This window comes from Poecilia formosa, unplaced genomic scaffold, assembly GCF_000485575.1.
Source record: "Poecilia formosa unplaced genomic scaffold, Poecilia_formosa-5.1.2 Scaffold96, whole genome shotgun sequence".
NCBI lineage: Eukaryota > Metazoa > Chordata > Actinopteri > Cyprinodontiformes > Poeciliidae > Poecilia > Poecilia formosa.
Genome location: NW_006800035.1, coordinates 1924351 through 1949548, shown reverse-complemented (window position 1 = coordinate 1949548; position 25198 = coordinate 1924351). Strand labels below are relative to the sequence as shown.

Sequence of the window (25198 nt, the reverse complement as noted above, 5' to 3'; positions counted from 1 at the left end):
CCAGAAGTTATTGTGATAAATAATAATATTGTTGCTTTGAGACCATTTTACAGCAATATAATGGTAAATGCATAATAATGCAAGAAGACATTCTCAAAGATGAATAAGCTTGAACATTTAACACTGGGAATGGAAGACATTCTAAATATCCAAAATAAACAGGAAAAAAAAACCTAATAAAATGAATTATGATTAAATGATTTCTACCTTTGATTTGTTGGGTTTCTTCTTCTTCTCGCTGCAGAGCTCACGTTTTTGTACCTGAAGGAAACCATGGCCAATCCATTAGGAACCAATATGGAATATGGAAGTTTCACAAGCAATAAAATGACACATACCAGACAGTAGACTTCCAAGTCTATTTTGAAGTCACTGGAGACATCAGACCTGAAAATGCCCAAAGAGAAGGAAATGTGATTAAAACAGGATGGGGTTCCTTTATGATCCTCAAACAGAAACCATCAGTGGGACTGACAGGGTGAACTTGGTGGGGAAGGTGAGTGTGTCTCCACTGAGGCCGCGGTGAGTGCTGGCTAAGGGAGTGGCCACCATGTTCTCAGCTCCAGCGCGGATCATGATGAAAAATGAATGTTTAGTTGAGTCTGGCAGGGGAAACACACAAAAAGCAGTGAAACTTTTAATCACAATAATCTATATAAAAGTCAGAGCATGAGTGAGCAGATGCAACGCTGCGTTCTTACCAGGTTTGTTAGCAGTGGAACAAACAAAGTCTGCCTTAAGGGGAAGGCGGAGCTCCTGCAGGATGATGGAGCCCTTGGAGGCAGATATGGCAGCTGGTTCTGGATGACAAGTTTTCTTCTGCCCTGCTGGTTCTCCTTTCAGACAGTCCAGCTCTGCCTTCAAGGCTTCTCTTTTCTCCGCTTAGAAAGTCAGAGGAAGGAAGAAAGTCAGGGATTCTTTTAAGACGACTAAGTGATGAAGCTGATGACAGATTTCCCTTGCAGGGCACCTATATGATCTTTAACTAGAAGTAAAAAGTGAAACGACATGACAGAGTGTAGGTGAACTGACTTGCTAGAAGCAGCAGCCTCTCTGCCTCAGCCTCCACCTGCGAGCCTTTGCCATGCTCTTCATCAGTGCAGCAGTTAAGGGCCTGGCTGGCCTGATGGATCACAGTCTGCTGCAGGTTCACCTCACTTGTCAACATCTACACAACAAAAAACAGCTCTAAGCAAACAGAGGACTTTGTCCTGGTGGAAATACTGGACTGTTCAGTATTTAAGAAAAGAACTCCCTGATTTAAGATTCAAGAAACTGAAGACTTGACCGTTTAAAACATTTAAAGTGCAATTAACCCCATATCAACTTTTTTGCTGATAAACCAAGTACACCATTTAGGCTTCCATCTTCAGGTTTCTGAGCAAATTGTGACATTTTCACATAAACTACTCAGGGATGAAATCATGCTCTCTCTCGGGGGTTAGATAAACTTTAATGAGTATATTGTAGGCAGAATAATCAGTCTGAGTTCCAGCTGCGTACCTTCATCCTCTGCTTCATGCTGAAGAGACTTGCTGCTCTGGGCTCCTCTACTCTCTTAGAAACATCTTCCCTTCTCACAATAACTTGCTTCACTGCAGGTCTCTCAGGTTCCTTCACTCGAATGGATCTGTATGCATCAATGCTACACACACACACACACACAAACACAGCTCCCAGATTTAGTTTAAGGCTCCCCTTCCCCGAGTCTGCTAACAGTTGGGGTAACCTCTGTGTTCCTACCTATAAGGCAGCCTGTGGTCTTCGTCTGAGGAGTCGCTCCGTGCCACAGTGGTTCTCTGGAACTTTCCAGGACTGCAGCTGCTCTCTGGGGTGTTGCTTTTCACCAGGAAGGAGCTGGCTGGAGTTGATGTCTGGAGGCAGCAGGGGGAGACGGTAAGCACCTTCTATCAGCTGGTGGCTCAGAGAGCTGCAGCATCATTCTCACCACGAGTCTTCTGTCTGGACTCTTCACTACAGCAGCTACAGTCTCTGCCAGAGGGGTCAGCAGGGACATGGAGGAAATATTTAAAGCATCTTCCTCCTCATCTTCTTGATCCTCACTCTGCTCCAGGACTCCGTCAAACAGCTCATTAATAACAGCTGAGTTGATGGAGTGGTCCACATTCATTTCCTTCTCCTTAACCACTACCTCCTCCTCCTCCTCCTTACTTGGCTTCTCTCCAGGCTGGCTGACCCCCCTCATAGGGCTGGAGGTTGAGACTGGAGGCGTCAGTGTGATTCCAGGACACACTGTTAAATGGAACACTTTCAGATATTATGGTTAACAGCTACTGCATTTACAGAAAGCAAGTAACTAAAGAATGATGAAGATCAAAGATAATTTAAAATCATTTTGTTGTTCAAGTGTGTTTCATTCATTACTTGGTTCCTACATATGAGAGAATTCAAACAGAATCATCTCAGTAAAGACAGACCCTGCAGTCAGCCATTACAGTTTGGTCCTTGGAGTCAAATACTAAGAAATGTCTAGTGTTGGTTTATTTCAAACCAAACTTTAAAACAAATAGTTCTGATTTTTTTTAATATGTAGTCATTATAAATAGTTAGATTTGGATTCTTAGCATCTTGAATTAGTTGAAATGCAGAATGTAATCATGTTGGAGCCAAAAGAAAAGCCAATTACATGCCAAAATAACTCCAACTGCAAACAACTCTTCACATTTACATCAGCAACGCATTTCTACCATAGATGGTCAAAATAGGACCATCCAGGTTTAAATACGACTGTCATTCGTTTCCAGCTGGTGAAATTATCTCATGAGATAAAAAGGAAGGGTAAACAGAATGATGTCAGATAACATCAAGACACAGGCTCAGTCAGCACCTGGAGGAGGACTCTGGCTGGGTGTCGTCACTTCCTCACTAAATGGTGCAGTGGGTTCATCCTGTGGGTCACATGAGGAATCTTCCCTCTGAGCAGGTTTGACGAGCTGATCCTGCAGAGCACATCATCTGTTAAAGTCCAGCTATGTTCATAGAAAGATGGAACTTTAAAAATCATCTTGTAGCCTGAATGCTTTTCCTGAGATTTGAAGGACAACAATAACTAAAACTTAGACATTTTATGCTAATAAATAATTCACAAAATAAATGAAAACCTGTAGTAAATGATGACAGATTTGGGCAGTTGGGGACCAACAGAGGTCGTGTGTATTGTGTGTATCTGAAGCCAACCTTGTTGTCAGTGTGCGTCTCGTCTGCCCGTTTATCTTTGTGTTCCCACACAGTTTTCCCCTTCTGGAATCGGCTGCGGATCTGGGCCAGCTCAGACTCCCGCTCCTGTAAGCAGGTGGATTTTTTATTTTTAAAAGATAACTTCTCCTTGTTGATCATGTTGTAACATAAAACCTACCATCTTCTGCCTCTGAGTGAGCTCAGCAGTGGCAGTGTGTGCAGCCTGGGCGGCTCGGAGCCTCTCCTGGACCAGCTTGGTGTTTGGCGTGACTGAGGCAGTACTGGGAGCAGACCTGGCTGGAGTGGGAGCTCTGGGCGGAGCGCCCTGCTCTTTGTGCTGCTGACATCGCTCTCCAAAGCGCTCCAGGAAAGATTTCACACCTGTTTGGATATAGATGCACCGTTTTGATACAGATATCTGGAGAAGTCCTGATATTGACATAAAAAACACACTACATTGGGTATCGTGACAACGAGCCTGATTTATAAGGCAGATCTTTGTGCTCTGAGCAACATCATGCTTTACCATTTATTTTACATTACATTTAGAATTCCTAATTGCATTTCTGAACATTTGAAAGGCTTGTTTTGACCAAGGTAGTCAAACTATTGATTTCGTCAGCTTCAGTTTATATTACGAGCCGTTTTACTCCCAATTGCACTGACTGAACAAATTAAAGTTGTTGTTTTTACATGTTTGACCTAGCTTGTGAAGCTATTGGTGGATGTATTGGCAAAGTTATTACATTTGCAGTTCAGTATACTTATGTCTGTGTTTAAATTTTTCTGTATCATTATTAGCCGAAACTAGACCTCAGATATGTGTATTGGTATCTGAAGTGGAAAAAGTGGATTGGTCCATCTCTAGTTTGGAGTACAGGATATAAAGAGAAGATGGAACTTCGTAGTTTTGATGCATTTGATAAACATTAAAAAAAAAAAGAATCAGATTTTTCAATTTTTCACCTCCTAAATACCAATCAAAACTGATTTAAGCTTGAGCCGGAAGATATGACCCTTGATGAGTTTGACTCGCCTGGACCTCCAACAGAGACGGGTTCCTGGTGGCCAAGTGAAGTAGACATGGTGGCTCTATCCTGGAGAGCTGGCCTTAGGGGGCTGGCGGTGTAGCCAGGGGTCCTGGGGAACAGCTGGGTCTTTAGTGGACTCTTGGGGGCTGATGTTGCTTCAGAGGATGTTGCCATATGTGGACTGGGTGGGAGCGCTGCTTCCTGCTTGGGGTTCTTCAAGGGACTCTGCACAGTCTGAATGGCTGTTTTAGATGCAGAGATTTCAGCCTTTTGAGGGCTAGGAAGAATCATTTGACTGGACTTCACAGGAGATTGTGAAGTATCCTGAGGGGAAAAAACAAAAAACAAAACAAAAAAAAAAACACAAACGTTACAGATTTCTTTAGAGAACAGTTGTGAGCAAAAATCAGGAATAAAAGTGGAGAGCCATCTAGAAATGTACTAATGAAGGGAATTCAATAATGCTCAACATATCTGGCCCCAACTAAAAACCATTGTTCTAGTCAGTGAACACATAATTTGTAAGCAATAACAGGTCACCCTGACAACAGGCTTTAATGAAGACTCATAGTTAATGTCATTGTTGCTTGTCTGCCAAGCATTATTCAGAGATATATATATATAAAAAAAAAACAGCCTTTGTCTTTGGAGATGACACATTGTCCAGCTACTGGTACCATCTGCTATGATGACATGTAAAAAAAAACAAAAAAAAAACAAAAAAAAAAACAGTGAGTTGTTTCAAAAATCAGTCAAATCCTGTTTTCCACTGAAGCCTCAGTCTCTGCTCTGGTTAATGAGAAGCTGAGTAGAATCAGATCAAATCAGTGACCAGTGAGGGCTCAAAGCTTCAGAAAAACTGACCAGAAATGAGCCACGACTCTAACTGGTGCATCTCTACTTAAAATATATGAAGTAAAGCAGCACATTTTCAGGTTCACTGTAGAGACGTGAAAGTGCAGCTACCTGGTTGCTGCTGCAGGCAGACTTGCTGGCTGCTGTAGCTGAACTGCTCAAGGCTGCAGTTTGCTTGGAGCCAGCAGCAGCTACTCTGACCGCAGGTCTGGGAACAGAACCAGATCCAGGATTCCCTTTGGGAATGTGAGCGTGGCTGAGGTCATCCTCCCAGGACCCGATGGTGGCAGCCAGGTTGGCCAACCGGCCTCTCCGCCCAGCAGGAGCTTCTGAAGGGGGGAGACTGGCAGGCGGCTGGACTTCCACTGGTCTCTTTGACAAGGTTGGAGGGGTGCTGTCTGGCACTGTGTCAGAAGAGTCTGGAAGAGAAGCAGCAAAGTCAGACTAGTTCCAGATTTAGAGCCTGTTACTAATGTGACAAATCTCAACCAAATGCGTTTACCATCATCCCCATCCCAGCACTTCCTCTGCTGCGCCAGCCTTTGCAGGCGTGACTTCATGCCAGCAGCAGAGGGAGTCGAGTCATCCACCTGGTCTGGCTTGTTCCTGTGCTGGGCAAAACCAGGGGGCTCTGTTGGTGCTTCTCTGGTGCTTGGAGGGACAGGACCTGGAGTGACAGCTACGTTCTCTGGCCGTTCAGCTTTCAGCTCCTTAAGCCGACTCTGAACAGGTCGAGTTGAACTCTGCTCAAGAGAGGAGGACGAGCGAATGCTGGCTGGGCCCACTGGGGGTTTCTTGTCCGTTAGAGGGTCTGGTGGTACGGGGCCCCCAGCTTGGGTCATCACTGGAACCTGGTTCTCCTCATCCCGTGCCAACTGGTTTTCCTCTGAGCACCTGCGCTTGGAAGGGGAGGGCTTGGAGGATATCTGTGGAACTAGAAAGGGAAAAAGGAATTACAAGGAAATTTCATTAAACACCTTACACAACACCGAGGGCAATCTTAACAAAAGGACTAACCTTTATCAACATTAGAATCAGTGATGGTGTTATTTGATTCAGTTAGAGGCTCCCTGGGCCTTTTGACCATCTGTCTGTTAGCTGCGTTGGGACGCTCTGCTAGCTTCCTCTGCAGATTTTCCCTGCGGGCCCGAGTCCGCTCCAAAAGTTTCTAGTTTGACAAATGGAATCAGAAAATCAGACATGCAGTATCCAGGACAGACAAGCATGGACCACATGATGTTAAGAGGTTTCCTTTGTGAATCGGATCAAGAGACTTGCACACAACAGTTTCGGTGGGAATAGAAAAATTAACAGTCAAATCAAACAGAATCAAAACAAAAAATTCATGCACAGTAAACTTGGAGGTACAATAAACAGTCACTAAATGACCTGCTGGCCTAATTCATTCATATTTCATTTCTTAAACTATGGTTGGATATAATAAGCATGTTTGGGGTCCAGATCCAAATTGTTATTGCTGGATTTCTCACTTATACACAACCAATTAAACTAAACAATTCTCTCTTCTACACACAACCCTCCTTTCATTCCCTTTGTCAAGAATTTCACAATCTGATTTACTGTACTGAGCAAGTCCTAACACATTCCTGGGAGTGCTGCAGGCCACCACAGCTTCACCAAGCCAACAGCCCTGTGTGGAAAATCTGAGATCACATTCTTCAGGAGTGAGCCACGCCTGGTTTTGCCTAACTGTACAGGACAGTTAGGCACTGTACATTTTATAGGAGGCACAAGAAACATGCTTTGTTTTTGGTAACACCCCTACTATCCAAAGTTTAGAAAACAGTATCAGGAGAAAAGAAAGACTGAACCTCACAATATTCAAAGATGTAATCTGTTTAAGTTAATGTTCCATGATTATTTCTGTTTTTGAGCGTAATAAATGAATTGAAGCTTCCAATTGATACATTTATAAAAACGAACTACATTTTGTATTATTTATAGTGACTTCTGACCGGTACCAAACAAAGAAACTGCAGTTGACGCATTCCCCCTAGCAACTGAACTAGTAACACAGCTGCGGGTTAAGTTAGCATTAGAAGATAACGATAACACTCCTACTATCCACCACAATAGTCTTGCGACAGCTAGCTTCTTACATGAAATTGCTCAACTCACCTCAGTAAATGGGTCCATTTCGGACAGTTTGTATCCACTTGAGGAGTACTTACAAAACGGAGTGTTACCAGTTCTATACTCGACTTGTGTGTAAAGAAATAACCTAACAAAGCAAAACGAGAAGTGTTCAGCGATCTTCTCAGCTTGACTGCTCTTCCTCGACGAAACAGCTTCGGTTCAAATTTGAATTTCAGCGCTGCCTCTACGGCGCATACTCCAAAACGTAAAAGGAGCGCCAGGGAACCAATCAGATATCACGGGCTGGACACAGGCTTTGATCAGCCAATCACAGCCTAGGCGAGTGAAACAAAGGGAGTTTTTTTCGTTGCATACAGTAACTGCCAACCAGTCCTATATTTGTCACGAGTCTGCTCCAGGTATGCTCCCAGTTTTATGTCACGATCTGTGCATTCAAAACAGTAAAATCTATCTACATTACAAATATACAATATGTAATATACATACATATACACCAGACATGTCTAAAGTCCGGCCCGGGGGCCAAATGCGGCCCATGGTCAAATTTCATCCGGCCCGCAGCCTCTGTCATAAAACCAATAACGTAGAATTAATACATTGGGCAGCAGTACTGTTACCTGTAGATGGCGTAGCTTACAAACTAAATGCTGTTCCTCATTTACCCACTAGAGGGCAGCAGCCCGTGTGACTCAGACCATTTGCAGCTGGAGCTCATCTATGGAGTTAGATTCAATCAAAAAAAAAAAATCACGTCAAACAAAAGAAGTAGTATTCAACCAAAAAAAAAAAAATCACGTCAAACAAAAAACAGAGTTGTGATCAAAACCTTTTTTTAAATTGTTTCAAACAAAAAATATTTCAATAAAATTGTAAGAATTATTTTTAAACAAAAAAAATCGCTTTAAAAACTTTTTTTTTTAAAATTGAAATCAATAATTTTTTGTTTGAAACTTAAATTTTTGCATATCAGAATTTTGTTAAGTTTTTGGTTGAGATTCTAAGTTTTTAAAGCACTTTTTTTTTTGTTTTAAAAAAAATAATTCTTACAATTCGATTGAAATATTTTTTTGTTTGAAACAATTTTTTTGAAAATCCAAAAGTTTTGATCACAACTCTATGTTTTTGTTTGACGTGATGTTTTTTTTCTATTGAATAATTGTGAAATAAAACTCCACATCTAAGTCTGAACCTTGGAGTTTCAGGTCATTTCGTCTTTCATCAATGTTGCAGTGAAGCATTAAATTCAAATTCAAATTAAATTCTAATTCAGAAACACTGTATTAATCCCAAAGGGAAATTAAATGTTGGCGTAACTCATTAATTCCTCAAAGAGTTATGATGATGGCTTTTGGAAGGAAAGATCTTCAGCGGTCTGTACCACACTGAATCCAGAACGGAAGATAACTCACCCATCAGTCATCAGTGACTATAGACCTGTAGCCCTGACATTCCACCACATGAAGGTCCTGGAGAGACTTTTGTTGCCCCACCTGAATAAACAGACAAGGATATCAAGACCCCTTGCAGTTTGTTTATTGCCATGGAATTGGAGTTGATGATGTCATCATACACCGGATTCAGCAAACCTGTACTGTCATGAGACTTTCTTAGGAAGGAAGAGTGTCTTCAGTCAGAGGCTTCTTCAGATTTAGTGCAACACTAAGATCTGTCTAGGTGTTGTAGTTTTTTTGTTTTTTTGCTTTTTAACAAGAGTAGATTAAAGATGGTTGTGAAAAGTTATGTGGAATCGCCCTTTAGCCATTTCCCGAATCGCAAGCTGGAATCGGAAACCAACTTCAGCTTCGTAACCAGAACCAGACTTCATGGTCTGCTGGGTTCTGATCTCTGGTGACGGTTATGTCAACTATAAATGAAAGTAATCTCCTACCTAGAAGGACTACAATTCCCATGATCGCAGGACGTATGTCTCCCGACGTTGCAGATGATACCATGGAAACCACTCAGCCACAGCAGAGCAGCTGAATGCGTTAACTCCTCTGTCACAGGAGTGACTGCTGCTCGGTGTAGAAGGGAGATCAACTCGACTGCAGTTCTTGTTGGAAAAAATATCATTCCACTCGTGACGCGTGGTTTCCCATGTTTTGTTTTTGGTGGCTTTTAGCTGGGTTAATGGCTTAATTCCGCTGACTGTTACACGACCGCTTTCGAATATTTTACGTTGAAGAAGATGCTGGAGTCCATTAAAGTTACAGGTAATGTAATAAGTGTTTCGTAACCGCTAAGCATGAATAAAATGCGTAGTATATATAGTTGCGGTAACCTGAAAGCAGCTGGAGTCTCTTCATTACTTCTAGTAATTGGTTCGAGCTGTTTTAACCCACACGTGCGTTAGCTTGAAGATTCACGACACACAGACAGGCTGTGGTTGGTTTAGTCAGCTGATAATTGCTTGGATGGAAGAAATCGTTTACCTCCATTCTGTTTTTCAATAAATAACTGCGATGATTAAGAAAATAATCAAAGCACACGTTAGAATTTAGTGTGGCCTTTCTGCACTCCGCACAAGATTACACACATACATCATCACCATTGTTTGGGTTAATAGCCATCAACGAACTTCTGGTATGATACCTGCTAGATATTTGACTTCTCAATCGGTAGAATCCATTCATTTAAATTGATGTGAGTTTTGGCAATGAGCTCACCAATTTTCAGCAGGGTTGAGGTCATAGTTCTGGTTTTTGGGTTACCTCTCAGCAGCTCATTCTGATGGGTCAGAGAGCCAGCTGAGCTGTGAGGGAATGGTGATGAGGCAGCTGGAACCAGTAAAGCTGCTCCTGGTGTCTCAGTGTGCAGCTGACGTCATCAGACCCAACGCAGAGCGCTCTCTCTGGTTGTGTCCGAATCGTCTTAGTAGACATTGCAGAGCCCTTCTTTCTGTACTGCCAGCCTCTGTAAGCTTAATGGGAATCAATTCCAGTGAAAAGTCAGGACGCTGACTCCTGATCCTGAAAAGCCCATAGCTGAGCAGCAGCAGTCAGGCGGTCTGACCACAGAGTACGTGTTCTGTGGCTGCCTGAGGCGTAACAAAGTGTGTTTTTACCAGACTGGAAGTCAAGTTTTCAGCGCTTTGTGTCGCTTCAGCTCCTTATCAGAACTGATCTAATTTTATCTTTCCTTGAAAAGAGGATTAGTGTGTCTAGTTTGCACTGGCTTCACATCAGAGTGATGCTGAAGCAGGCATGACTCAGAATAATCTGCCTCCTTTTCTACTCTCTCTCCTCTTGAAGAACAACTTCACTGGCCAGAGGTGGATTTGTCTAAAAAGTCCATCTTCAACTCTGCCAATAGGGTGGTGAGTCCAACCCAGGTGTGCTTTGCAACCATTCCTTCCCCTGCTTTCGAGGACCTCCTGCTGCAAACCGAAGAGGAGGAGAAGAAGCAGAAGGAGAAGGAGTCCCAGTGCAAGAAGCCGAAGCCTTCGATGAAAGGTGGGCTGGCGCTTAGCAAAAGAAACCGCGTGATCCTGGCTCAGAAACAGACCCGTAGTCCAGATGGAGGTGAGAAGCCCGTCCAGACAAACTGTGTCCACTCGGCCAGCAACTGCAATCTTCTGAAGCCGACTCTGAGCCTCACAGTGGTGGGCAGCAAGATGGGACTGATCCCCCGCACAGCTTCACTGCTCAGGAAAACCCCCAGCCTTAACGCCTATCGTCCTGCTCTCTCATCCCCCTACAATGCAGCCACCTCCCGGGAGGCGGAAAACGCCAAGAAGCTCTGCATCTTCACCGCCATCAAGCCGTGCAATGTTGACAGAGAGAAGGACAAGTTCTTCAAGTCTGACTTCAGCTACAACCCCCAGTTTGAGTACAGCAACCCCGCCTCTGCAGGTTTCCTGGCGCGCCATAACCATGCCTCCAGCAGGTTCCTCGCTCAGGTAAGGCTGCATTTCCTCCTGCAGACATCTAGTGTGATTTCTGTGGTGCTTTGTTGGAAAGTGGAATGAAAATGAGAAGTGTGTTTGTATTCAGCCCCTCTGAGCCTCTTCTGAGATCTCTCTCTCTCTACGTTTATGGACATTTTTTGTTGATTCTTTGCAAAGCGACTGAAGCTCAGGTTGGATGAAGAGGCAGTATTTCTGTGTTCTCCAGACACTTAGTTCCATTTAATAGCACAATCAGTTCCATTTAATAGCACAATCAAGTAACAATGTTACCTTCAGTTATAAAAGTTGTATAAATGAAATTTTACTTTGTAATTTATCACCTTGAATTTGGGCCTCTGTCTCGCTGTCTCAATGTCGTCAGTTCAGATGAAGTCTAGTTAAAGCCTGTAGTCTCAGGTCTTCTGTAGCTTCTAACAAGCTTTCTTCCAGGTTTGTCCTTCAAACAGACCATCTTTTGTGCTCCCAGTTATTGACCTGTTGATTACATTTTGATTCAACTAGGAATAAAACTTTGAAACTACAACTCTAAGAAAAATGTCAACAATGGGAAAATCACAAACCACAGGGGTGAAAATACGGTCACTGAAAACATTAATGGATCCATAATCATAATGGTCATAATGTTCAATACACACTTTTAAATGTCGGCTTCATCTGGTTCTTTCCATTCACACAGATTTGGGTGCACCAACAAATTGGCCCTGATTTTCTAAATTTTTGTTTTTTTAAAGGGGCAGTATTGGGTAAAATTAGCCTTTTTGAGCTTTCCATCATGTTATAATGTTATTACTATGGAGACAACAGCAAAGCAACATGGGTCGACAGTTAACATAACATCGTGTCACCATCTCTGAGGTTTCAAAGAGAGTTCCTGAGGGTCTCTTCTGTTGCAGGCAGTGAACATCATGGAGCTGGCCTTGAAGAGATACGGCAGCTATGAGATATTTGAGCAAGTCACCGGTGGGAACCTGCTCCCCAGGAGTCGGATCTGGATCAACGTGAAGAGATACATGGAGAAGGAAGGCTGTGTGGGTGAGGTAGGAGGAGAGCAGGCTGCTCACTTCTCTCATACTGACTCCAGTTTGGATCCAAACCAGCTGGATTCTCTGAGAGAAGGCAGTTGGGTGTTGGATTTTCCCCTGGCCTCGCTCGGCCTGCGAAGTCTTTCCTTTGTTTGAGTGCATTAATATTACAGTACAGCACAAAGCAGATCACACCCCTGAAGTTAGTCCGGGGGAACAGGTTTCAGATTTGTCCACTTTTCCAACATCATCCCTCAGTTTGCTTTTCTGAAGCAGAATTGATAGAATTAAACTAATTTATGTTACATCATATGTTCATAATCCACTGCTGAACACTGTTCACATAGAAACATAACCAGGGCCTGACGAAAGAAAATGTTGACCCCTGGACCAGAGCCTCTTTTGTTGCCATACCCACACAAGTTTCATTTCATTTTATTTTATTTTTTATTTATTTCCTCAATAGTAAATATAAACAGTTCATGTAACAATGAAAAGAAATTCAGAATGAAAAGGAGCAGAAAGAAGACTAACTACAGAGAATTTGGGCAGCTATCAACTCAGAACACAATTTCAGACATAGTTGAAATGGATAAAATATACATAACAAACCATCAGCTTATTCAACGCCGTGTTGCTTCATCATAATGATTTGTTCTGCTGACAGATTGTAGTCCAGGTGACAGATGACTTACTGTCCAGAGCCTCGATGACGATGGTGAACGGTCAGCCCACTATGACCATCAACACATCCAGTGCGCGGGAGCACTGGCTGGAGGGCATGCTGAGGCATGAGATCGGTGGGTTCATTGGCTCTGACACACACGTCCTCTATCTGCTTTCATCAAAACATGCAACAGGTTCTTTCTGAGAGTCTGTAATATGACACATTGCAGAAGTATTCACACCCCCTTTTTGTAACATTTAGTTTCATTACATCTTCTGAATTTCGGATCTCATGAATAACATTATGGTGTGCATTTGTTTGTAGCTTTCATTACTCTGGTTTCCCTTAGTAAAATTTTATTCAGAAATACTTTATTTGTCCCAAAGAAAAATTAAATGATGTTTGATGATGATATGTTTTCATATCATCATGTAACTCATATAATCCGAGTATATTGAAGGAGTGGTTGTGTACAGTCACGGCCAAAAGTTTTGAGAATGATTCAAATGTTAATATTTACAAAGTCTACTGCTTCAGTTTTTATAATGGCAATTTGCATATACTCCAGAATGTTATAAAGAGTGATCAGCTTAACAGCAATTAATTGCAAAGTCAATATTCACCTAGAAAATGAACTTTATGCCCCAAAACACATTTCAACTTCATTGCAGCCCTGCCTTAAAAGGACCAGCTAACATCGTTTCAGTGATTGCTCCATTAACACAGGTGTGGGTGTTGATGAGTGTTGATGAGGACAGGGCTGGAGATCAATCTGTCATGATTAAGTAAGAATGACACCACTGGACACTTTAAAAAGAGGCTGATGCTTGGCATCACTGTTTCTCTTCTGTGAACCATGGTTACCTCCAAAGAAACACGTGCAATCATCATTGTACTGCACAAAAATGGCCTAACAGGGAAGAGTATCGCAGCTTGAAAGATTGCACCTCAGTCAACCATCTATCGCATTGTCAAGAACTTCAAGGAGAGGTTCCATTGTTGCCAAAAAGGCTCCAGGGTCAACCAAAAAGTTGATCATAAAGACTGATAAGTTTGAAGTTCTCTGGTACGTAACCCGACCACGATGTTTCCTTTACAGCTTCAAACCAGAGCGCGGCGCAAACGTCCCATTATGTGGCGTTTTATTACATTGCTTGTTATTTATAGCATTCCTTAGTGTTGTCAGGAATTCCTGACAAAATGCAAACATTGATTGTGCAAGAATGGACTGCTATCAGTCAGGATTTGGTCCAGAAGTTGATTGAGAGCATGTCAAGGAGAACTGCAGAAGTCCTGAAGAAGAGGGGTCAACACTGCAAATATTGACTTGCTGCATTAACTCATTCTGTCAATAAAAGCTTTTGTTACTCAATATGATTGCAATTGTATTTCTGTATGTGATGAAAACGTCTGACATACACACATGAAAACCAGAGGGCAGCAGATCATGTGAAAATATAATATTTGTGTCATTCTCAAAACTTTTGGCCACGACTGTATGGTGATGCTGTGGGCAGGAGGGATCTCTCGTTGCAGTCCGTCTTGGAGTCTGATGCTGGGGTTCTCTTATTTGATTCTTGATTGTTATAACTGACCGAAGAGATGGTTGGACTTCCTCCTTTTGTCTCTACTCTCCTCCTTTTCAGCTCCTCTGGAATTTGGGTCCCAGATGAGCCCAAATCCCAAGGTCAGCAATGCTGAGTTCAGGTACTATTTGAGTGTTTAAAATGCTAATCAAATCCTCAAGCTTGTAAAAACGAGAGGAGATTGTTTTTTACAAGCTAGAGCTTGTTGCAACGGTTATGCATTAAATAACTTTCCAAAATAAAAAGAAGGAGCAAAACTCCTTCCAGCTGCACAGCATCCTAAACCAGAGGGAAAACCAAACCTACAACAGCTCGACAAAAAATGATGAACAAACATCAAGAAAAGAATATTGATAAAGGCAGAAATAAATTCAGGTTGAATTCTAACTGAACTACAGCTTTGTGAAGTGTTCTCTCTGTGTCAGGCACTCATTACTTCCGAGGCCTCAACAACTGCCAGCAGCCATGGGGCAGCAGCATGGGGAGGAGGAAGCACAACCTGAAGCCTCTGAACCCAACAGAGGAGGGCCTGGCCAGCATCCACAGCGTTCTGTTCAGGAAGGACCCCACTCTGTGGCGTGCCGCGCTGCTCTATTATACCGTCTATCAGGCCAGGCACACGTCCTTCACTCAGCTCTTCCGCAACCTGGGACGCTTTGTTCAGGACCCACAAACACGCTGGGACTATTGTGTCCGTGCCAAGAGAGGCCAGACCAACACAGCTATGCCAGGTATGTGGAACCAGCTGACCTGACATCCTCAGGACTGATCTATGAAAAAACATGACTGGTCTTTTCTGACCTCTAATCCTGAAGGGTGCTTCAGTAAAGACCAGGTTTATCTGGAGGGCATACTGCAGATCCTGAGATACAGAGACAAGATAAACTTCCCAATGCTGATGGCTCTGGGAAAGGTGAGCAATATGAAGTCTACTGCTCAAAGTCCTGGAGTATATGATCCCCAGGTTCAAACCTTCTCTGGCAAAAAAGTTATTTTGTCACAAAAAAACAGATTTGAGTCCATCAATCTGATTTACACTAGTCTGGAAAAGACCAGCCCCTTGTTTGCTTCGTACAGAGCAAATAGGATTCCACTCATGAGAAACGATTTGTTGCTGGAGGCATTGACTCTGTTGAAGTTTTAATTTTTACCCAGTTGCTAATGTTTACCTGTAATGCACCAGTTTGATGCTAAGACGTTTTCCAGAAATTGTCTGCGCTGTAAACAACCATCCTCCACTGCGAACAGAGAAGTGCTGATCTGAACGAGGCGGCTGTGTGGTAAACATGGACTGAACAGTTTAGTTCTCTCCCTCTGCTGCCATTGCTAAAACTATAGGAAGACCACAATTCTAAAACTTTGCAGAATGTCATTGTTTATGGCAATTTTTCTTTCAAAATTACCGTGTTTCCATTAATCAAATTTATTTTCATAATTCCAGTTTGTACAATTTTAATTTTATAATCAATGGAAAGATAGCTTCTAATCCAACCGTCACTGATGACTAGTGTCCCATTTGGGGTATTTATATTCAGCCTTTCTTTTCATATATTTGACCTCATCTGTCTTCTTATGGTCAGTCCTTTGAGGGAATGTAGCATCTCTACTGCTAACCAATTTCATTCTTCAAAAGGAGAAGGAATTGAATTTCTGTTAAATTCCAAGTAGTATTGTGACAACGGTGGGTAATAAAACCCAGACTGAGCTCCAATGCCTAGTTCAGTGAATCAGAGTTCCAGTGGGATTTCACTGTCTTTGCATATCCATTTTACATGTTTGCATCACTTCCTTTGGGAAACATTTGTTATTTTGGACTCTGAATGACATTTGCCTGGTTTCACTAGGTCAAGTGTAAAGGTTTGGTGGAGGGAGGATTATGGTGATGGTCTGTTTCTCAGGAGTTGAACTCCTTAAGGCATTAGACTTTTTTATCTTGGTCTTGTGGGAACAATTTGAGGACTACATCCTCCAGTTCTGACATGACTGAGCACCAGTTCACAGAGTAAGGTCCATAAAAACATGGATGAGAAGATTTGGTGTAAAACAAATTGACTAGTACGCACAGAGTCCAACTTTTTTGAGCATTCTATCATGTTATAATGTTATTCCCTTATAAAAATATACATATAATGTGTTTCTTTGATTTTTTTTTCATGCATGTTTGATGAATCCTCGAATCTCTCCTGATGGAGGTGAATAAACTACTTCACTCACAGAGCTCCACCTGTTTACCCAAAGCTCCTGTTCAGATCTGCAGTCCACAGCTCCTGAGAATGGCTGTAAAAAGAATAATAGATGAGCATTGTTGTGTTGAAGCAGAGTACCTGAATGAACAGGAGCTTCTTAAAGAGACAGAGGCCCAATTTAAAGGCATCAAAATCGCAATGTCAAATTTCTTCATGTTTGATATGTATAGTGTTTTTATAACACTGTACATTGTATCACAAGTAACTTGTTACAAAATGGCACTCTGTGGCTGGAAAATACACAATGCTTCCATCTAAACTTCATGTGTGTGTGAAGACAGAGGAGGGTTTAAGATGGTAAAGCAGCAGATTTGTTTGTAAAAAGCTGAATATCTTCTTTGTGCTCCTTTACAGCCGTATTATTTTGGGGCTCTTTTAGATCCTGTCACTTCTCTTCCAGTTCATCATCAGTGAACTGTATCTGTAGAGAGCTATCCTTCGTGACACGCCGTCACATTAAACGAGGCGTCTGTGCTCAGGATGGCTGCATGTCTAGAAAAGCAAAGAGCTTACATAACCACCTCCATGGAGGAACACGCCACGCTCTCCTGCTTCAAAGGACCCAATGCAATAATGATGAAACAATACATGTTATGTAACAAGTGATGTCTGAAAGTTCTCTGTTTTTTTTGTTTTTATTTTTCTTGTGAGGAAGGTAAGCATGTAACTGATCAGAGCAGCTGGTCTGAAGAGGTTTAACTTTAGTCTCTGCTGCCTGCAGGTGTCATTTGAAGACGTGGATCGTCTGACACCTCTGGCTCAGATGGAGAAGGTCCGCATCCCACATTTCATGCAGGACCAAGAGAAATATGCTGAGCAACTGACAAAGATTATGGTGGTCAATCAGCTGACAGATGAAGAGCTGAAGACACTCATCTAACCCAGTCCTCCTCCTCTTCCTCATCTTCTTCCTCAGTCCCCCAATAAAAGCTGCTGTGCTCAGCTCCTGCCTGCATGCTTCACATCACTCACACAGCCCTCATGCATGGTAGCACAGCTGTGAACTGTGCAGTGCTGTGGTGTCTCTGGTGTTAAATCCTAAGGTTGATTAGTCAGTTCAGGTTCTTAATGCTGAGTCAGCATTGGCCTGGTCATTCTTCCCTGATGAGGAACATGAACCCTCTAAAGGAAACCTCACTGGTGTTGTCTTCAGGTTTCGTGTTATCACTGTATGTTTTATGCCAATGCAGACAGACTGCAGTATCCATACCAAACAGACTTTTTCTCTGACCTGTATTGAGTTTGGTGCCAAGTTTCCTTCCTTTTTGTTAAAGCTGCCTTGTAGAAGTTGGACTTTCCAAACCCTCTGAGCTGTCTTTCAGACCAGATCTGTTTTGGCCAAATCTGGTTCTTTATTCATAATCAGACTCTGAAAACCTTATCAATTCAGATCAGTTTTATGATAATTTAACATGCAATCAGCTTATTTTCTGTGGGTACTTTGCAGGAATGGACAGAAGTTTAAGAAATAATTTAATCTCGGTTATAAAACATTCAAACCACTTCCTCTCCAGTCCCACAGCTCAGAATAAAAGTTTCTTATATTCACCAGTTTCAGAAGACATTTTGCTCCCACTTTGTCTTCATGGTGTTGTTCAGGAAGAGAAACCTCACAGATGGATTCTATTGGTGGAAAACTGGAGCCGTTTTAATCCTCACTTTCTTCTCCAGACAAACTAATGTCCACATGTCCTACGGTCCGCAGGACAGAGACAACGGCTCCATCCTTGTAATTCCTGCAGATCCAGTTTGTCCTTTTTGTTGTTCTCAAACAGAAGTAACTTCTTGCTGTTCTTGTTGCCACAAGTTATTGCAAAGTGTTCACCTCACTGCGCATGCCCTCAAACCCATCTGCTGCCACTGCTGATCAAGCTCTGATTAATGTCTTCTAATTTAATTAATATGCATCTGATTATGCTGCATCTGAAGTCGCAAACTTAACAAAAGTTTCTTCTCTGTTTAATTACAAATTAAGCATAGAGGTCCATATTTTTAGGCAATGTTGGCCCAAACTTGTCATGATTTGAGGTGAGGGTGGTGAGGAATAATGCAGGAAGGCCCAGGTAGTCATTGTAAAAGTTGATTTAATTAAGAAAGCTCAGGAACACAAGAATCTGGCAGACGGCAGAACACACGACGAACAATAGACAAGGATCCGACAAGGAACAAAGACAACAGGTGGACTTAAATACACAGGGAGGGTAATCAGGGAACTAGACACACTTGGGAAGCAATCAACAGGGAAGACAGGACAGGAACAGGACTAAACAAAGAAAACGTCAAAAATAACTACACAGAAAAACACAGATCACCACAAAACTATATTGAAGTACCCATTAGGTTGGACTGAAAAGTTTTCTATAGAAAAGGCTAATATTAAGATTTTAAATATCCACACAAAATAACGTTTTCCTTCTCTTATCCAAGTGTACTTATCCTGTATATGAGATCTGTCCCTTTTGAAAAGACAGATACCATTCCCTGTAGTAACTCTGTTAGGTTAGAAACCGTTTTTGCTGGAGAGAAAGATGAGAAACTGAAGTGATGTTCTAGCCACACCTGCTGCTGGAGAGGAACTCATTCTGAAGTAAGCATTATTTTTAAGACTGTTTATGATAAATGCCCCCACCCCCAAAGATTGGAGTGAACTCACCTCTTTGCACTTTCTGAGCTGTAGTCTACCTTTTTACCACTAGCTGCTAGAGTTGGTTTAACCTAAGCTAAGCTAAGCTAAGTATGCTTTTTGAAAGGACACCGTTTCACTATTTATTACAGTGTTCTGTTTGGATGTGTTTATGAAAGAATCTTTCAATAAAGAAGACATAAAAAACATTCCCAGTGTTTTTATCATTTGTACAGCAGAAATGATCAAGCTGCTCACTGAAGTCTGTTTTTTGCCAATTGTTTGAAATGTTATTGTACAAAATGTGCTCTTCCATTGAGCACGTTATTACTATTATTTGTATTACTGTAAATAATTGTAAAAGTAAAAACAATCAAACCTCTGGGTCAGAATGGGATTACTTTGTTTCAGTGGCAATAAGGAATCAGTGAGCAAGTCAAGTTTATTATTAGAGCACATTTCAGCAACAAGGCAGTTCTACATATTTTACCCCATAAAACAACACAGTAACCAGCAGTGAAATAACAATTCTGTTAAATGCTTGATCAAATAATCAGGAATAAGTATAATCAGATATACATCAAATATATTAATCAATGTTCTAGATAAATGGACTGAACTTATATAGATATTAAATGCGACTCCAAACAGGTGGGTGTTTAGCCTCGGTTTAATGGAACTCAGTGTTTCAGTTCTTTTGCAGTTTTCTGAAAATTTGTTCCAGGTGCATAGAAGCTGAATGCTACTTCATGTTAGGTTCCGATGCAGAGCAGAACAAGAAGACCTGAGAGGCCTGAAGAGTTGACACAACAGCAGATCTTTAATGTAAACTGCTCAGTGATTTATAAACAAACAGTATTTTAAAGTTTATCCTCTCAGGTGAAGGACTTTAGAACTGGGTGATGTTCTTTATCTTCCTGGTTTTAACAGAACGCCAGCAGCAACGTTCTGGATCAGCTGCAGCTGGAGGATTGACTTTATAGTCAGACCTGTAAAGACACTGTTGCAGAAATCAATGCAACTAAAGATAAACACATCATGGATGAGTTTCTCTAGATCTCGCTGAGACATCAGTCCTTTAATCCTGGATATGTTCTTTAGGTGATAGAAAGCCGACTTTGTAACCGTCTTTATGTGTCTCTGAAGGTTCAGGTCAAAGTCCATCACTACAACGAGATTTCAGTCTGATCTCTGGTTTCTATCTAACTGAAGCTGTGTGTTGACTCTAGATGTTTCTCTTGAGGTCCAAAGATAACTTCAGTTTTGTTTCTGTTCAGCATGGCACATCCACACATTAATATGTTCTAAGCATCTGACCATTGATTGGATGGTTCAGAGTCACCTAGTGACATCATAATGTAGAGATGTGCATCATCTGCATAATAAAGACAATTTGCACCACAGCCTGCTTCTCTCCTTTATACAAAAAAAAAAACTACATTTATGATATTCCTTTATCTTACATTTTATCTTCACTGAATTGTTTGTACTTGTGAGTCCATGAAACCTAATTTAAATTGGATTGTTAAATTGGATTGTTCATTGTGCTCACAATCCTGGCCTGATGAAGTCGTGAAGTTTCCCTCAGTGTCAGTGATCTTCATAATGAGAGGTCTTTGAACTGATCACACTGAACAGTAACCGAATCTGTCACTGCTCACTGCCAGCTTTTAAGCTTCGGTCTAACTGGGAGACCTGACACCACTGAGGGCCACAGACTAGTGAATGAGAGCGAGCAGCCATGGCACCCTGCACAATGAGTGTCACTGTACACATCCTTCATGTACTCTGACATTTGGTTGTACGCAGAACACAAGCTTCACAAAGTGTTCTGTAACCTCAGCATGGTCATTGTCTGCTGTGCTGTGACCGGATCTCACACACCGCTGGGCCCATCAGGTCCAGTGGCCCCTCATTGTCTGGTCCAGGGTCATTTTAATAAGGGAGATGACTCCAGTGCTATTCTGCCTGAACCTAACAAACCTTTAAAATCCCCCACATCAGCCAAGCCGCGACTGAAAAAACATCTGTGCACACAGGCACAATAACTAATGTCATATTGAAGGGCAACAACAAAACAAATGTCAAGATGCTCATACACACAGGCATTTCTAAAGGCAATTTCTGCTGCTTTTAGAAATACATTTTCTAGTCATCTTGTAAAGGGCAAAAAGCCATCCAGACTTCTTTATTAATTACAATTAACCACATCTTTTGAACAGCTACATTCTGTTTCATCATCTGTCTGTGTTATCCAAATCTAAGATCACATGAAATACAAAGAAAGATTCCAAAGCCATTATTCACAAATGGAGAAAACATGGAGCAACAGAGAACCTTCTCTGCAGGAAAAAAACCTGATCGGCACATCTCTACTATTTACAGGTTAAAATATGTACAGCATGATAATATACAATGGTAATTTGTTTATATGATTGATCTAAAATGACACATGAATGAATTAATTGGATTTTTTGTTTTGTAATGAGTGTTGTGGGAATATTTCTATATAAATAAACTGGACTTAAAGACCTTATTTAACATGACATACAGTGAAATATTAAAGCTGTCACTTTAACCACTGGTTCCATTATAGGCAGCAGCTGATTTTATCCATTAAGGCCATGCTTTTATATTATCCTCACCTTATTGCAGTGCTTGTTTTGTTTAGAGACAACAATTCTAAATGACTGATCTGGCCCACTAGGTGGCTCCCTTTACATGTGCCTTATCTGTCAGATGAGAACCCATGAACTCAGCAGCTGACGGGTCCTAAATAAGACAGTGAAGGTCTGATGTACCGGTGCAGATGTATTGTTGGGTCAAATCCTGTGACATGTTGTATGTCTGATGCAGGAGCAGTAAGTGATATTATAGCTGAGCTTATCAGTATTTCATTTGAATATTCTGAGATAACAGCTGTAGCCTATATAGTGGAGCATTGTCTGGCTGTAATGTGATGCACCAGCTCGCTGAATCTTACTGGAATGTGCTGTAAACAACCCCATAGGGAGGAAAGTCATGACATTTTGTCAGCACTAAAATATCTTAAACATTCCTCTTGCTCCAACTAATTGGTCAACTGCAGGCAGACTACAATTCTAAAACACAACATAAAGTGGATGTCATCGTTCACAACTCCTCCTACTGTTTAGAGAAATCTACCTCAATGGGAAAAAGCAGAGATGGAGAACTGAAGGGCTGAAAATTGAGCTGACTTGCATATGAAGGCAAATATATTTTCCAAAGGCTCATATAGGATCCTGCAGCTCATGATAAGGTTTATTTTTTAGGAATGAAACAGAAGTGCCTCTGAATTGTAAACATTGCAGATGGCCTGCACTAAACAATTCACAAGCACTCTTTCTTGGTGTGATAATATTCTCATATCCAAACTAATGTTCCAGCTGATAAACATAGTGATTGATAACTTACTGAGCTTTGCCTGGATCTTCACATGAAGCCAAAATAATTTTAAGTCCCAAGATTTGATGAGGCTTAGCTGGACTTGTAGTTCCTTGCACTACATTTTTTGTTTTCCACAGTACTGCGAAGCTAACATGGTCTGAGAAGCTGTGCTTAATTTCTTAAGACCAGCAGTCCTAAGTTCTTTGTGGCAAATCATAACATCCTCTAAGGAGGAGATGAGGAAAAGTTCACTGATCTGAGCAGCAGGCTCATTCAGACACACATTACATAAAGAGTCCAGATATGTTATAAAGATCTAATCATTTCTCTTTATTTACACATAGAAAATGCTTGGCACATTTCTTCTTAAAGTACATTGTCTACATATACTTGAACATTTTTATGGCTTAATGACTTAGCAGTTACTAGGATAGATATTGAAACTCAGAAGGCGTCTCTGTACTTCTTCACATTCATGGGGAAGCTGTGCTCCAGCAGGGTCCATCCAGGCCAGATGGCCCGCCCACTCGCCATCTTAACCGTGACCACTGTCATCGCTCATGTTTGGGCATCATGTCTCTGTCCACAGCTGCCATGGCAGGCCTGCTCATGTCCTTAGAAGACAGGTTGATGTAGAACTCAGCCACCACCGGGCAGTGATCTGACGCCACGCCTCCCCACGACCAGTTATCTGGGATCCAGGGATTAGTCAGGCCCTCCCGCACCACCATGCAGTGACCTGCCAGAGGAGCAGATTTAAGATCAAAAACCCAAAAACGAAGAAGCTAAAGACATGTCAGAGAGACATGAGCAAACAATTATTTCTTTTTTCCAAAGAGCCACATTTTCTAGTAATTCTACAGATTTTCTGAAGGTCTTTCAAAGTTTGTGAAAATTGGACAGTGGTCNTCAACTGCAGGCAGACTACAATTCTAAAACACAACATAAAGTGGATGTCATCGTTCACAACTCCTCCTACTGTTTAGAGAAATCTACCTCAATGGGAAAAAGCAGAGATGGAGAACTGAAGGGCGATGAAAATTGAGCTGACTTGCATATGAAGGCAAATATATTTTCCAAAGGCTCATATAGGATCCTGCAGCTCATGATAAGGTTTTTTAGGAAAGAAACAGAAGTGCCTCTGAATTGTAAACATTGCAGATGGCCTGCACTAAACAATTCACAAGCACTCCTTCTTGGTGTGGTAATATTCTCATATCCAAACTAATGTTCCAGCTGATAAACATAGTGACTGATAATTTACTGAGCTTTGCCTGGATCTTCACATGAAGCCAAAATAATTTTAAGTCCCAAGATTTGATGAGGCTTAGCTGGACTTGTAGTTCCTTGCACTACATTTTTTGTTTTCCACAGTACTGCGAAGCTAACATGGTCTGAGAAGCTGTGCTTCATTTCTTAAGACCAGCAGTCCTAAGTTCTTTGTGGCAAATCATAACATCCTCTAAGGAGGAGACGAGGAAAAGTTCACTGATCTGAGCAGCAGGCTCATTCAGACACACATTACATAAAGAGTCCAGATATGTTATAAAGATCTAATCATTTCTCTTTATTTACACATAGAAAATGCTTGGCACATTTCTTCTTAAAGTACATTGTCTACATATACTTGAACATTTTTAATGGCTTAATGACTTAGCAGTTACTAGGATAGATATTGAAACTCAGAAGGCGTCTCTGTACTTCTTCACATTCATGGGGAAGCTGTGCTCCAGCAGGGTCCATCCAGGCCAGATGGCCCGCCCACTCGCCATCTTAACCGTGACCACTGTCATCGCTCATGTTTGGGCATCATGTCTCTGTCCACAGCTGCCATGGCAGGCCTGCTCATGTCCTTAGAAGACAGGTTGATGTAGAACTCAGCCACCACCGGGCAGTGATCTGACGCCACGCCTCCCCACGACCAGTTATCTGGGATCCAGGGATTAGTCAGGCCCTCCCGCACCACCATGCAGTGACCTGCCAGAGGAGCAGATTTAAGATCAAAAACCCAAAAACGAAGAAGCTAAAGACATGTCAGAGAGACATGAGCAAACAATTATTTCTTTGTTCCAAAGAGCCACATTTTCTAGTAATTCTACAGATTTTCTGAAGGTCTTTCAAAGTTTGTGAAAATTGGACAGTGGTCGTGTTTCATTATTTCAACCCAGAATTTTCAATCAATCAACCAATCAACCAATCAATCAATCAATCAATCAATCAATCAATCAATCAATCAAACTTTATTTGTTCAACACATTTCAGCAGCAAGGCATTTCAAAATGCTTTACATCATAACAAACACAAAAACACAGAGTGATGCAACATAGAATCAACAATCAAAACATTACATTAAGTCAAGTTCCATCATTAAATTCGTAATTGATTACGTTTCAAATACAACTCTAAACTGGTGGGTTTTTGTTGAGATTTAAAGGCACTCAGTGTTTCAGCTGTTTTACAGTTTTCTGGAAGTTTGTCCCAAATCTGTGGTCCATAGAAGCTGAATGCTGCTTCTCCTCGTTTGGTTCTGGTTCTGA

At 41.6% G+C, this 25198-nt stretch overlaps 3 protein-coding genes across 4 annotated transcripts in view; 1 reads left to right on the top strand and 2 right to left on the bottom strand.

The window, feature by feature from the left end:
* LOC103142417 (actin-binding protein anillin) overlaps window positions 1–7441 on the bottom strand; it is a 17319-nt gene extending 9878 nt beyond the window's left edge. Inside the window, exons 1-16 of the mRNA XM_016674455.1 lie at window positions 7224–7441; window positions 6102–6252; window positions 5587–6018; window positions 5196–5503; window positions 4235–4553; window positions 3377–3579; window positions 3199–3303; window positions 2849–2960; window positions 1949–2253; window positions 1744–1874; window positions 1504–1645; window positions 1033–1168; window positions 702–881; window positions 476–602; window positions 339–387; window positions 208–261 (exon numbers count right to left, since the gene is read on the bottom strand). Coding sequence (XP_016529941.1) covers window positions 208–261; window positions 339–387; window positions 476–602; window positions 702–881; window positions 1033–1168; window positions 1504–1645; window positions 1744–1874; window positions 1949–2253; window positions 2849–2960; window positions 3199–3303; window positions 3377–3579; window positions 4235–4553; window positions 5196–5503; window positions 5587–6018; window positions 6102–6252; window positions 7224–7241 — 2772 coding nt within the window. The 5' untranslated portion in view covers window positions 7242–7441. The remainder of the gene's footprint in view (window positions 1–207; window positions 262–338; window positions 388–475; window positions 603–701; window positions 882–1032; window positions 1169–1503; window positions 1646–1743; window positions 1875–1948; window positions 2254–2848; window positions 2961–3198; window positions 3304–3376; window positions 3580–4234; window positions 4554–5195; window positions 5504–5586; window positions 6019–6101; window positions 6253–7223) is intronic.
* A 1723-nt stretch (window positions 7442–9164) lies between these two features.
* On the top strand, window positions 9165–18719 carry matcap2 (microtubule associated tyrosine carboxypeptidase 2). 2 transcript variants are annotated; one of them, XM_007558453.2, is made up of 7 exons: window positions 9165–9415; window positions 10454–11100; window positions 12003–12146; window positions 12799–12931; window positions 14445–14505; window positions 14810–15115; window positions 15200–15297. In XM_007558453.2, exons 1-7 carry the CDS (start codon window positions 9391–9393, stop codon window positions 15210–15212), a joined length of 1329 nt encoding a protein of 442 aa, XP_007558515.1. In that variant the 5' UTR covers window positions 9165–9390; the 3' UTR covers window positions 15213–15297. The 2 variants fall into 2 exon arrangements, with proteins under 2 accessions (XP_007558515.1, XP_007558513.1); XM_007558451.2 differs by lacking the exon at window positions 14445–14505 and adding an exon at window positions 17352–18719 and having other exon boundaries at window positions 9169–9415.
* Window positions 18720–24301: 5582 nt separating this feature from the next.
* The window catches only part of eepd1 (endonuclease/exonuclease/phosphatase family domain containing 1), a 43531-nt gene continuing 42634 nt past the window's right edge, over window positions 24302–25198 (bottom strand). Inside the window, exon 7 of the mRNA XM_007558449.2 lies at window positions 24302–24638. Within this exon, the coding sequence (XP_007558511.1) occupies window positions 24451–24638 (188 nt within the window). The 3' untranslated portion in view covers window positions 24302–24450. The remainder of the gene's footprint in view (window positions 24639–25198) is intronic.